Source organism: Myotis davidii, unplaced genomic scaffold (assembly GCF_000327345.1).
Source record: "Myotis davidii unplaced genomic scaffold, ASM32734v1 scaffold393, whole genome shotgun sequence".
NCBI lineage: Eukaryota > Metazoa > Chordata > Mammalia > Chiroptera > Vespertilionidae > Myotis > Myotis davidii.
The window spans coordinates 12,019-26,697 of NW_006285913.1; the positions used below are offsets into that span (position 1 = coordinate 12,019).

General features: G+C 39.4%; 1 protein-coding gene across 1 annotated transcript in view; it reads right to left on the reverse strand.

Annotated features, from left to right (window-relative positions):
• The window catches only part of PREX2 (phosphatidylinositol-3,4,5-trisphosphate-dependent Rac exchange factor 2), a 156,467-nt gene that overhangs the window by 11,540 nt on the left and 130,248 nt on the right, over positions 1-14,679 (reverse strand). The window contains 2 exon segments of the mRNA XM_006756922.1: positions 8,287-8,477; positions 8,944-9,010. Coding sequence (XP_006756985.1) covers positions 8,287-8,477; positions 8,944-9,010 — 258 coding nt within the window.

Genomic DNA, 14,679 nt, shown 5'->3' on the forward strand with positions numbered 1-14,679 from the left:
AAGCACCTTACAGTGTGTTTTCCTCTAAAGTGGCTTCATGGCTGCGTTTAGCACAGAGGCAGCCACAGGCCTTTGAGGAATTAAGCACTTAAGGCACTTGAGGATGTATTTGCTGTGCTGAACACATGTATGAATATGACATATCGCGTGTGCAACTTAGTCCCCAGGTTTGTATCTGCTTCTCCACATTTTAGATTTTTAGCCCAAACTCTACCTATTTTATTTCATTTCTGTTTTGTTTGGGCGGATTTACCTGAATAGATTGGAAACCTATTGCAGCTACCTGAACTTCCTTGACCTTACTCTCCACTTTGCTACCTGACTTGTGTCTTTACTCCTTACAGGTTCTTTGATGACACCAACACTGAAGAGGTATCTGGTATGAGATTTCTTCTGTCTCTCCAGGGCTTTGACACTGGACCGTAATTGTTTTCTCTTTGACCTGTTTATCGCAGACACCAAATAGAGCTTAATCTGCGTATCTTCGGACATTTCTGATGGATCCTCCTGTGTTTTATTCTGAGGCCCCCACTTGCTGGGCACAGAGAGCACTGGGAGGTGGAGAACCTGGGGCAGCATTACTCTGATGTGTTCCTGCAATCTTTCCTCAGCCTCGCGTGGGCAGCTGATTATTTTTTGTCTCACTTTTGTGTCTTCTCCTGAGGTAGCCCTTCCTGCTCCTAATACCTGAATGTATTCATTCTCAGAAAGTTCTTAGTAATGTTTTAAACCCAGCTCACATGTATCTCTGTGAAGTCATCTCTGCCTGGTCTCCTCCTCTCTCCCTCTACTAATATCAGCCCTATTTCTGTTTTTCCATAGCCTCTTGGGGAGAGGGGAGTTTCAATTATTTCTAATCGCAGTATACATTGTGAAATAGTCATCATAGTCAAGCTAATTAATATATCCATCACCTCACATAGTACTATTTTCCTATTCTTTGTGTGGTGTGTGTGTGTGTGTGTGTGTGTGTGTGTGTGTGTGTGTATGTTGAAAACACTTAAGCAATGTCAGGTATATAGCACAGTACTGTTAACTATAGTCACATTGTTGGACATTAGAGCTCCAGAATTTATTCATCTTGCATCACTGAAATGTTGTACCATTGACCAATATCTCCCTACTTTCCCCCTCCAAGCCCCTGTTAACCACCGTTCTGCTCTGAGTAGGATATATTTTGCTATTTTCCCAGAGCCCCATTATAGTATTTTATTTTTTTCTGTTCTAAAGATTACAGCACAATTTTATATTTTTTCATTTTGATTCATTAAGTATTTTATTAGATATCAAACAAGTGAGAACAGTTGATTTAGTCATAATCTAATTATAACTGTTAAAAATAATTGAAACTACAGTTATATTTAATGACAATTTTTAATGTCAGCTCTGTCATTGTTATTCCTACCCTTATATAAAAGAAGTATTTTAGACCAATGTGTTTCAGATTCATGATTACAGAGCACAATTTTAGAACTTCTTATTGGGAATGTACAGTATCTTGGGATCATGAGTAAGCAAAAATGTTTCTTCTGTTCTATTTAGCCGCCTTTCTGGAGATTTAAAATTCAAGCATTTCTACCAATCTTGTTACTGAATCTCTCAAATCATTTTTTGCGCAGAAAGTAAAGGGATACATCTGAAATCTCCATTTGCTTACTGCAGGTTTTTTCTTTCTGTCCCACAGAATCCAACCTACATAGGGAAATCCCCAGAGTGAATCTCCACCTCTCACCTGCTGTTTCAACTGCAAGTGGAGAAAGATGCCGCTTCATCATCTGCCCCCTTAGGACTGACGACCCGCATCAGGCTGCCCTGAGTGCCCCACTTTTACAAGATTCTGCATTTTTTAATTGGAGGCCTATTTTGTCAATTTGTCCTCCAATGTCATATGATGACAGAATAAAATATTGCTAAGAGAAAGTCCTTTGAAGTTCAAACAAAAGTGGTTTTCAAAATTGTTCATTGACAACTTATCTGAAAAATATTTTTTAAAAACATTGCTTGTAGGAATCGCGAGTCACTACACTGTTGATCATCATTTGAAATATCAACTTTTTCATTAACCAAATTGGTAATACATAGTTTTCTTTACTGTCTTGTATTTTAACTCCTGTATTTCATTTTTCTAACAAATGCTTAAAATCACATGTTAGGTTCTATGCTATGGTCACAGGACAGGTTATACTAGTTTAAACTTCAGCTGGTAGGGAAGTATTAGACAGGACAAGGGTCTCAAGGTTTGGGTGGTTCTTACTAAATGCTCTTCTTGCTAAGTGATAAAATGTACTACAGCATTTTGCAAATGCAGCTATAAACAGATGAGCTTGACAGCAACTCAACCTGGTAAGCCCACTGCAAAGAAGAAGTCAACGTGTGACTAACCAAATAGTTCACATAAGCAATGGCTGAGCCTTCCTTCCCTGAGACAGAGTTTTGGATAGAAATCCTGTCTTCTTTACCTGTCACAATTAAAGAAACTACCCCACCACAACCATGTCTAGTCCTTGACTAGAGCACCCCAAGTGGCCAACCCCTTGTGTTCAGTAACAGAAAGGGAAGAAGAATGACTGAGAATTCAATCACCGTTTATAATACTGACTAATGTGAAAATATATCCCAATTTCCAAATAACAAAATAAGAAAGCATTTTAGAAATACACCGAATGGCCGGATTATTATGACTGGCCAGATTATTATGACCACCCCATCAGTACTTCATTGACACTTCCAAAAACACTGAATATTGAAAACTTCCTAAGCAAATACTCTCAAGGTTTTATTATTATTACTAGAGGCCCGTAGCAGGAAGATTCCTGCAAGAATAGGGCTTCCCGCGGCAGGAGTGAAGCAGAGAAGGGAGCGAAGCCTGCTGAGGCTGGCTTTACAACCTTCTCCACTGCCTCCCTCCCGTGTCAGCTGCCTTAGCTGCACTCCCGTGTCCGCTGCCTCGACTCCACTCCCATGTCCACTGCCTGTGTCTGCTGCCTCGGCTCCACTCCCGTGTCTACTCCTGTGTCCGCCTGCCTGTGTGCTGCCTCGGCTCCACTCCCGTGTCTCCTCCTGTGTCCGCTGCCTCTGCTCCGCTCCCGTGTCTGCTGCCTTGGCTCCCTCCCGTGTCCCCTGCCTCGCACCCTCCCATGTCCACTGCCTGTGTCTGCTGCCTTGGCTCCCTCCCGTGTCCACTGCCTGTGTCTGCTGCCTCGGCTCCACTCCCGTGTCCGCTGCCTCGGCTCCCTCCCTTTTCCGCCGCTTCGCTCCCTTCTGTAGTGCTTGGCTTCCTTCTATGCTGCCTCCAGTCTTCACTCCATGCCTGCATATGCAAATTAACTGCCATCTTTATTGGGTTAATTTGCATACTCATCCTGATTGGCTGGTGGGCGTAGCGGAGTGACACCAATTTGCATGTTTCTCTTTTATTGGTATAGTAGATTATTATTATTTGCATAACTAATCCACTTCATTGTACTGATGGGGTGGTCATAATAATCTGGCCACTCAGTGTAGACCCCTTTGAAGTTAGAAATGTCATATATCTCTACCCTTAATCTCTATATCTATATCCCTGTAGTTCCTAAACTTTATACATGTTCAAGTTAATTTCTACAACATATTAAAGAAAAAGCAGTCTAACACTGGAATACACAGATGATGGCCAGCTTGATGGTGTCGCCACAGAATGTTTCTTTCCCACTCTGATATGTGGTTTTAAATGGAAGATAGTGGTGATGCTGACTGAGGCTGGTGAGTCCCTGATGTGCGGACCCCCTCCTGGTGATGCTGTTCACAAGCCTGACTGGATGTCAGTAAAAAATGCAGGACCTTATTTCCGGGAGAAATTCACCCCCTCAACAAAGCATGAAGACACAAGGTAACTTATGAGCACAGAGCCTCCAAAGTTTTAATTCACAGACGTCATGGGCGAGTGAGAAACATGAGACTGTGTTCAGATGACCCCTTTCCCCCAGGGCCAGCCCAGGGCTCTGACACCACCCAAACCCCATGGGTAATAAACCAGAGAGTGTGGACAAAACCCTCTGGAGTCAGTCCTTAGAGGGGAAAAATCATTCCAGATTTCTTGCCCTCACTAGAAATTTCTCTGACACATCTTGTCAGGTAGCCTCTGGAAATGTCCACCCACTGGTTCCCACGGCGCAGGAAGCTGAAGCTGATGGAGCAGGAGAAAAAGGGCGTCTTTGGTTTTGGACACACTAGGACTCATGCCTCGGGTTTTATAACATGTGCGCATACTGATTTTTATCAGTTAAAGAAAACCAGTTGGCTAGTAAGCAGGTGTGGGAATAAAGAACCAAACCAAAATGAAATACCGCGTTGAACGGAAGGCTGCTGCAGTATGAAATCAAAGGGACACGGAGAAATCCCCATGGCATGCTTCTGGATTGCCTGCAACAGATAACTGGCAGGAGGACAAAAGGGAACTTTAACAGCCACAGTGCTGATTCCATACTTTAAAAATATTCACTTTAGCAAAAAGTTAAAAACACTCACTTTGGCATAAGGTAAAGTTGCTGTAAGGCATGCATCTGGACAATAGGTAGCATAAATCTTGGTGGAAAAGGAAATTCAAAAGATCTTCAAATGTTTGTACTTGTTAAACCAAGGAGTGTAAATGAAAGCACTGCTGAAATGTCAGTGCCCATTTGGAAGAGAAGCATGATATGTACCCTCTTTAAGCAAGGTAAAGGGGGGCAGGCCCCACGACCACCTGGCCTGGTTGTGTTGTGCATGAGGACAGTCCTTCTGGAACCTGAACAATAATATATAAAGCAGAGGTTTAAACGCCAGTAATTCCACCTAGAGGATATTTTTGTCTTCTTTTGGCTTAATGGGAAATAAAATTGAAATATGGTCAACTACATAAAGAAAGATGCCTCTGATGTGCCAAGGATACAAAAGAGAAATCACCAAAATAATACAGTAGTTGAGTAAACTGTGGTATAACAACTAGTTGGAATGTTATGTAACAAACAAAAGTGTTAATGAGAAAGTGGATGCATACATTTTGGAGATACATATAGTTGCTAGGAACCTAAAGCAGATTGTTAAACTATATATACCAATAACATTGTGTTCAAATGTGTGTTGCTTGATATAAATTGCAAGAGATAACATAAAATGAAAATAAAGCATGTCAAGATGGTAAATTCTGGGAATTTTCTATTATTAAACTACCTGTTCGTAACATGTTTATACTGATAAGGAGGCAAAACCTGATCTTAAAAAGAGACAGTCCTCTTCTTCCACTATTTGAAAGCAATGAAGAGACTGTGGGCCGGAAAGTTCATCAGTGGAACTGTAACTCATGCAAAGGACTACCCTGGGAAAGAGAATTTAATAAAAACAAAGCCAGGCTAAATGCTGTGAGTGGATTTTAATCATTCATCCTGAATTTTTGTCCAGCTAATCTCACATTCATTGCTGTACGCAGCTCTGCCATCTAATTCAGAATGGCACTGAAACACCTAGACATTAATGCTAATTAAGTCTGCCTTTTCATACTGGGAAACCACATTCTCCTCTTTAATATGAAACATATGCAGTATACTGCAATCCTTTAAAAATATTTCAGAAAAGGAAAACTGACTACCTAATGTGGATATCATAGGGTTGACAATTTCTCATCTTGATTTTAAAAGTAAATGATAAAAGGTGTGTGGAATATTTATTCTCCCACTGTGAACTTCTCCCCTATGTTGGATCCATGTCTAAGGGCAGTGCAGGTGCGGATCTACCTGAGTTCCTCTCCAGCTGTCTGGATTATAACTAGTAAGGCAATTATTTTAGAACCAGTCTTATGTGGAATTTCTGTTTCCAACATAAATTACTGCACATTTACCATCATGAAAAGTCTAAGCATAGCCTTCACTAAAAGACTAAAGACATTATTAAAGTCTCATTTTATTCTGCGTCATGGAAAAACAAAACCATACCATTTTCAAATAGTTTTGACCTTCCGTTCAGCCTCTGTCATGGGGCATTTGTGCCCACACTTCAGTAAATGTCTCCAGAATGAGCTAACCAAAACTATATTTATTTTGAATTGTAGAAATGGAAAAGGCCAAACTACTTTAAAATCCCAATATTACTTGTGATTCACACACCTTTCAATGAATACAGCAATTGTAAAATAGTTGTGGGACATCAATCCTTTTCTCCTAAACAACATCAGTCAATTTCTCAATTGCTCATGGAATATCTGAGAATAATTTGGACAACTTGGTCATGGTTCTTAGATTAAATGACAAATTTAATTGTATTCATTTTCAGTAAATTAATGTGGAGGTTGTCATAGTGTCTCCATTCCTCAGATAACTATGATATTGCACCAGGATAAGAATAGAACACAAATGCTCAAGGTGATGACACGTGGCTGAGGCCACCATGCCATTCCTTGAACACACCAGGCACACTGCCACATGAGCTCCCACATGGGCATGGCTGTTCCCTACCATGACCAAATGCCCTTTCCGGAGACATCCGCATAACTCACTCCAGTTCATACAGGTCTCTACTGAAATCACCTCTTCAGAAGGCACTACCTCTTCTTCCCGGCCCATCAACTTTTACCTCTTTGACTTCTAATCTTTTTTGCATTTATTTCACCTATCATATTACATATTTACCTGTTTACTTTACTACCTGTTTTCCCCCACACAATGAACACTATGTGAGAGTAGGGTCTTTATTTTTTCAATGCTGTATCCCCAGCCACTAAAATAGTGCTAGCACATAATGGGTGTTCAATACATATTTGTTGAGTGAATGAATAATGAGTGAATTAATAGGACCAGAATGAATGAACACAAGTTGATCATAAAGGAGAGATAATTTTTCTGCTATAAAAAATATGAACTAATTTTATATATTCAGTTACAGACAACATTTTCAATTAATCTCTTAGTAAGCTTGCAATAGAGCACAAAATACATGGCAATGAAAATAAAGAGGGAAATTCTGTATATTCTATCAACCAAAAAAATGTAATGTTCCTTCCAGAAAAATCAAGTCTTGCCATATTGCATAAGTTAAAACATGCCGTGTAGGACTTGAAAACTAGAATTCAGGCATACCAAGTCAAATGGAATTTCACACATGAGCACCTGCTGCCTTGAATCATCTTTCTCCCCTTTTCTACCTCTTCAATCTGATGCAACAAAACCCAGTTCAACCATCAGCTTCTCCATGGAAACTTCCCAGTTCTAACCATCACAGAGATCTTATGTTTTATGGATAACTTTCCTGGGTCATTTACATTTTCTGTACACAAGCAGTACAGATTTACTTGTGTTTGTGTTTTTTTTAATTGTTCTTGCTATATGTTATACTATTATTATTATTAATTTTGTTATTATTTTCTGTTGTTTGTTGTTCATACTTTATGTCTCTAACATGAGCATCACCACTTTATTACACAGCCAATAGCACCAACTGCAGTCCATTACATGAGTTAAGTACCAAGTGCATTTAAATAAATAATAACCACCATCCTCAAATCTAACGGGCCTAAAACTAAGAAGAGACAATGACAGATGACAGAAGGTTCTCTGCCCACTCCGATGACAATGAGAACTAAATTTTTCCCTATTTTCCCACCTACATGGTTTCGCTTCCATGTGAAAATGGAAGGATGACAGAAGAGGAACACATACTTATAAAAAAGAACTTAACTTGAGGCTGTCCGCTCACCTTCTGCATCTGATGTAGCCGTATGAATTCACACAGAGCACAGTTGCCGAAGACAAACCACCTGACTAGGACCCATCTGGGTGTCCCCTTATATCTTCAGGAACAACATACTATCTGAGCTCTTAGACTATTACTTTGCCAGGAGCAGGAAGATGGTAGTAACCCCAAGACTGCATCCAGCTCACAATAATTGTGTAATAGGGATCTAAAACACTGAACAGTGGAATGTCCACCGAATGCAATGAAAAGTGTCCTACCAACCAAGTTCCTACAGTGAATAAGGTCAATGAATAACTCTGTACCTAAAGTATAAATATTATAATATAAATAAAAGGGTGAAAATATTCTGGGCTACAATGATAGAAATGTGGGACTGTATTCATTTGTGTGGATAGTCACAGAAAATACAGATAGGAACTAAAACCAGGAAGTACTGTGTAAGAATTATCTAATTTCCGAAATCTTCTCCCAAATACATTTGTCCTTTGAATGCTACCAGTTATAATTTCCTGTCACTAAAGTGTAAACCAGAACTACTAAATGAAAGTGGGCACAGTGCAGCCCCCAGGGACGCTCACGTACCGGTGCACACCGCTGTTGCACATGATGACGTGGCAGGCCCCCAGCCTGCTGCACAGCTCCGACGACACGGACAGCAGCCCCACGCCCGAGGCGCTGCACGCCGTGTTCACACAGGCCGCCGTGCGCTTGGACCTGATAAACGAGGCTACCAGGCGGTAAAGTTCATCCAGGGCATTGAGAGGCCTCAGGAGCTATAGAACAAAGGGATGAACATAAAGTTCAACATGGTTAGTGGAAATAAATCCTTTTATCAATTTTATTTTTCATTAATTTATTGGGGTGATATTGGTTTAAAAAATTAAAAAGGTCTCAGGTATACAATATACATTATCTGTATATTGAACTGTGTGTTCACTACCCCAGGTCAAGTCTCCTTCCATCATCATTTATCCTCCCATACCCTCTTCTACCTCCCCCCAGCCCCTCTTCCCTCTGGCAATCACCATACTGTTGTCTGTCCAGGAGTCTTTCTTTTTTAAGAAATCTTTTTAGCTGGAATATAATTCAGAACTATTATAACTTTTAATGAATAGTCCAAACTATTTTATTATGGAGTTAGCAAAATTGGAGACTGCAAAAACAACAGATAGCAGAAAAATTGAGGAAGGGAGCTATGTAAATGATAAAGCATAAATAAATGCTATCCTCTATTTGTACCTTATCAACATAGGCAGCCTTGGATGTGGAGTTGGGTGGCGAATTTGACTTGTCCAAGTAAAATGCCCTGTAAGAATCCAAAGAATAAAGTATCATTCATTGTGAGAGAAATTAAAATGCATGAGTGTGCTCGGTACACAAGTCTACAGACAAATTATTCCCTCATCCTGAATCCCGCAGCTGCCTGTTGGTCCTGGGTACACAGCACTTTCGAAGCAACCCAGGGAAGTGTTCAGCTCAGGACAAAGTGTTATAAAGACAGACGTGGAATGTCCATCAAGTGCCATGACAATAGTCTCATTTACCTGTTTGAGTCAATATCTACTATGAGCACAGGATGGAGAGCAAGATCAAAGGAATTTAAGCTATTTTAAAGAGTTCTAGGCTTTCCCCAGTATCCGAAGGAAATAAGAAGTCTCTAAGAGGATTGCTGTTATGAGAAGAGGATTGCTGTTACGAGCTGGAATTGTGTGAGATACAGAGAAATGCCATGCGGCTGGAGCTCGGTCAGAATGAATGAATGAGCAGCTTAGGAAGAGGCTGGAAGAGCAGGCTCTGTAGGGCCCTGCGAGCCCTGATGAAGACTTGGGTTTTAACCCCTTCCCCAACAATTTTTTTGTTAAAAACGTTTCTTTTTCAGACTAATTTTTTTATTTTGGTTCTATATAGTATTTTTGATGCTGGTTATGAAAACAGTTTGTAACTCGTCTTCCTATCAACCATATTTTTTTTACCATATTTTCTTAGTATACTCGTCGACGACTGAAAAAGAACATTTTGTGAAAACGTGTATACATGTTTCTGCCGGGGAAGGGGTTAACTGGTCCCATTACCAGGCGGCGGGCTGTTTTATAAACTGATTGCTGTGCCTAAAAGGTCATGTTCTCCTGCAGTTCTGAGTACCTTTTTATTTCAGTTATACAGGTACACACTTAGGTGAACGCTGTGAAAACCCTTGCATGCACCACCATGCTTTAACTATGTTAGCATTTTGCACTTTGCTTCTCCTTAAAAAGAAAAGGAACTTGACAGGTGCAGATAAGCCCTTTGTTGCTCACCTTTCTCCATTCCCATCTGGTCCAAAACTCTCCCTCACAAAGGGCAGCACCACCCAAAGCTGGCACTTACTACTTCCACACTTAAAGGTCACCCATATGGTTGGCCTAAATGGAGGCACCAAAGAATAGCTGTTTTTCTTTACTACCCCCCAACCCTTTAAATCCACACTTCCTTTCTAGGCTTACTTCCCCAAGAAGGTGATTGTTCAGTGAATATTTTGGTCAGCATCCGTCAGTGGTATGCTCTGACACAGAGTTCTAGGATTAGATCGACAGTACATTTTTCCCCCTCAGTACTGCTTTGGTGTCTGCTCTCAAACTAGTTGTTTTTGTTTTGGTCCTAGTCTATTTTTTCTCTCATAAGTTAAGACTTTCTTTTTATCCTCGGTATTCTAAAGTTTGACCACAAAATATTTAGGCATTGATTTATTTTTATTTATCCAGACAGAATCTTAAAGTGCACTTTCAACTTGAAGAGTCTTATCTTCCATTTTAAAATAATCTCAACTACTATCTTTTTACATGATCTCATGTTCTCTCTCTCCACACACAGAGAGATACTAAACCGTGCACACTTTTTTTTTAAAGATTTTATTTTGCAATTATTGCATTTTAGGTGATTTACTAAGTAATATCTTCCAAGTGAAAAAAGCAGTCAAGTATGGAGTTTAGCATTTCTGAGAACTTTATTTCCATGATTATCTTTTCATTTCCAAGATTTCTGCCTAATCTTATTTCATTTCTACCACTAAATGCACGAGAATGTAAACTCTCCCTGTGGGGATGGGTTGGGTTTACTTTTGTTCATTGCTGCTTCTCTAGCACCTAAAACAGTGTGTGGAACACAGTGTGGACTTAATAAATGTAAATAAGTAACTGGGTGAAAAAGGTGAAGGGATTACAAACACAAAAGAGTTCATAGACAGACAATAGTATGGTGATTACCAGAGAGAACGGGGGGCGAGGGGGAGGGATGTAGAACAGGGTATGGGGGGATAAAGGATGATGGAAGGAAACTTGATTTGGGGTGGTAAACACACAATACCAGATGCAGATGATGTATGTAGATTTGTATATCTGAAACCTATATAATTGTACTAGCCAATGTTCCCCCAAAGAATCCAATGAAAAATAGATACAGAAAATAATAAGTAAGTAAATAAATAAATGGATAACTGGCTTTCTTTTTCTTCAAGGTTGTCTACCTTTTTGATGGGCTGCAATCCTTTGTTTATACTTTGGACATCTAAAATATATTTTGCCAGGCTATTTCAACATTTTAATTTCTTCTGAGTCAAATTTGTTTTCAGTGGAAATTTCGTTGGCTCTTTCTTAGTGTTAGGCTTCTTCATGTTCTTTGGGATTTTGTTTTGCAAGTTCATTTGAAGTGGGAGGATTTTTAATTTAGTTTTATTTATTACTTTGATTTAGCTCCATCCCCATCTCTCATCATCTTTCTCTTACAAATGATTCTGTGCTCATGTGGTGCCCAGAACCCCCATCTGTAAACAGTTTCGTACTGGCGACGGGAGGATCACATTATGCAGACATCTGGATTATTACCAGTCACATCATGAGCCAGTTTAGTTCCTAGTTTAATGGCCATGTCCGCTTCTTTCTCCATCTCTAGTCCATAAAAGCTATAGTCTCTGGCAGCCGTAGACAACAGATAGCTCATCCTTTACTCAGAAGTGGGAGAGTCCTTCTCTACACCCTGCTTTTAAACTGTGAGGATGGCTCTTGATCTCTACCTAGTGTGGAATGACTTTAATTCCTCAGTTTCCTCAAGAAGTTGTACAGAACCCTCTGTCTACCACCAGAGGTCAACAAGCCAGAGGTCTCAACACAGAACTGCTCACATTTCCTTTCCATTCACGGGTCACTGAGATGATAAACTGTGACCTCAGCTGTGACTTTTACATTTTCTGCATTCACATTTTATCCAGCATCACTATACATTTAGAACAGAGGTAGGTAATGTTTCAAAGCTGGAAGCCACACAGACACCTAATCAGATGTCCTCATGCCTCCTCATGTGTGCTTGGTAGAAAAAGAGCACACAAGTCAATGAATTATTTAGCCCCCCAGGGTCTCAAGCACCTCATTTTTATACTGGATATTAAAATTGCCCTGCATATCGATAGCATAATGTTGAAGATTAATCAATGAATATGTAGTGGTCGGTACTGTGGTCAGCAAACAGGGCTTATGCAATAACTATTATTCAAGTGCACACAGTAGGAGGTATCTAAGCCAAAGTGTCCAGTTTCCCCCTAAGGCCATCTCAAACATGATATGATCCATGTAGAAAATGAAAATTAAGGTAGATATTTGGCATCTACATAATTCTGCAATCACCGCACAAATAGAGGTTCAGTTCTCAAAAGAAAGGAAACTTTTTTGGGTGAAAGTTGAAGAGTATCATTTAAATGGCTTACTCGGGTGCACTGGTTGTGGAAACGGCAGCTCTTCCCTACCCTGAATAGTCTGGGGAGAAAAATATTCTATAAAAGCAATCCAGGGATCATTAGGACACCAAGGAAAACTTCACTACTGAAGCCTGCCACCACCGCTGGCCACACTGGGCACTCTACCTGCTTTCTGAAAGAAATGTGCCTTAAAAAGAAAAGTTAACAGGAGGATCATGTTGATCTAATTCTGCTACATTCATGAAAATTGACTTGGCAGAAATCTTCCACTTTTCAATGGGGCAACATCTTCTAACGAACATATTTGATGAAGAGAATCAGTAGAAAAATAACTTTTATAGATTTAAAATAAATAAGTGCCCACATCGAGTGAAACCTTATTCAGAAACAATCTTATCTTTCCTAAGCTGCTATATAGCAGAATTAAAATAGAAAAAAAAAATCAAGTGATATAACCGCATCCTGGAAAATACTCTTAGAAGAGAAAGGCCAACTACAAATTCAGAGTTAGATATGTTATTGATTCAGACTTGAGCAAGTAGTTAATTATTTGTTAACAAATGATTATAAAAAGCAACAAATTATTATAAAATACATCTGTGAGCCGGTGACATTTAGAGAAAATGACCATGAAATATGGCCACCTTGTTACTCTTATGAAATTTACACAGCCAACAAATACTTTAGTCAATTACTTCTTAAAATAAAAACTTGGACTTGAGGCTGCAGCTAATTTTAGGTACTCCCCATCAGGAACACACACACACACACACACACACATACGGGTTCAGCCAGATAGTTTACCATCCCTATGGTTTGCAGGTATTCACAGAATTTCAGTATTTTTCAGAATATGACAAACTGTGGACAGGAAATGAATTTCTAATGCACTTCCCTTAATTGCAAGTCTTACCATGCTCCTTAATCAAAATTTATGAAAAAGTTAATGGTAAAATTGGATTAATGCCAAAACGGACGGTAGTTTATTATGTTTCTGAGGCTAGTAAGAATGAAGTCATGATCCTTTGTCCCAATATAGCCAATCTTACTGAGACCATTTGGAAAGTGCTGCTCTTATTTTATTGAAAGTGAGCAGCGAGTTTCCTTTCATGCTTGATTACATCAGGCTTCACTGTCACAATTCTATAAATTAACTCTGCCATAAAAATGGATACATTACAATCACATTTTTTCATTTAGTCCCTATAGAATAAAATACCAATGAAAGAAGTAATAATGTCATAAGTACTATCAGTAGTGATATAAACCCATCCAAATCTAATAACTACAATGAAACTAATTTGAGCAAACTAATTTCATACAATCTAATAGTAAAGACAAGCGTACAGGCATCTACAATGCCAGGTAGAGTGTTGGGAGGTAAATTAAAAAGTGCAGAAAGTCACTGGGATATACCTGAAAGAGAAAGAAGGAAGGCCACGTAAGAATATAACCTAAGAGTTGGACTTAGACCCATGGAAGGAATTCTGGACAGGTCAAAATGGGAAAGAATCCTTTCAAGTGGAGGCAACGCCATGGAAGAACAGAACAGATATAGAGTGGATGGAGCCAATTTGGCTGAAAACAAGGTTCATGGAAGGCAGGGAGAGAGAATGCTGGGCAAGTCAACTGGACCATATTGTGACAAAATTAAGTAGCAAACTAAAAAATTGTAATTCATTTGTTAAGCAGTTGAGAAGCACTACAAAGTCAAACTTAGCTACCAGCAAAAAAAGAATACATGGAAAGAAATGTGTGATACACAGAATGTGAACATTTAGGGAATTTAGAGTTTCAAGAGATGCTAGAAATGAAAAGCATCATTCAGCATTCATAACAAGACCACGGTAATGGAAATAGGAATTGATGTTTTCCATGAAAGAAAATTAGTTTGGGGAACATAGAGATTAGTTGTGTAGAGCTAATCAAGTTTATATACTAATTTAAGAATCACGTAAATGCTTTGTCAAATGGATCAAAGCTCTATAGGAACAGGCTGGTGCTCCCATGATGGCCAGGTTTTCACACAAAGAGAGACGGTGCAACAGTGTGATGTAAAATATTTAAATTTATTAATTTTGTCATTGGAGAAACTAAGATGGCGGCAGAGATAAACACCGGGAAATTAATGCCGCACACAACAATTGATTAATACCTCAGAGAAACAATACAGACTTCATCCAGAACCACAGGAAGCCTGGCTGACTGTAAACTCTACAACTAGAAGGAAGGAAAGGCACACTGAGAGA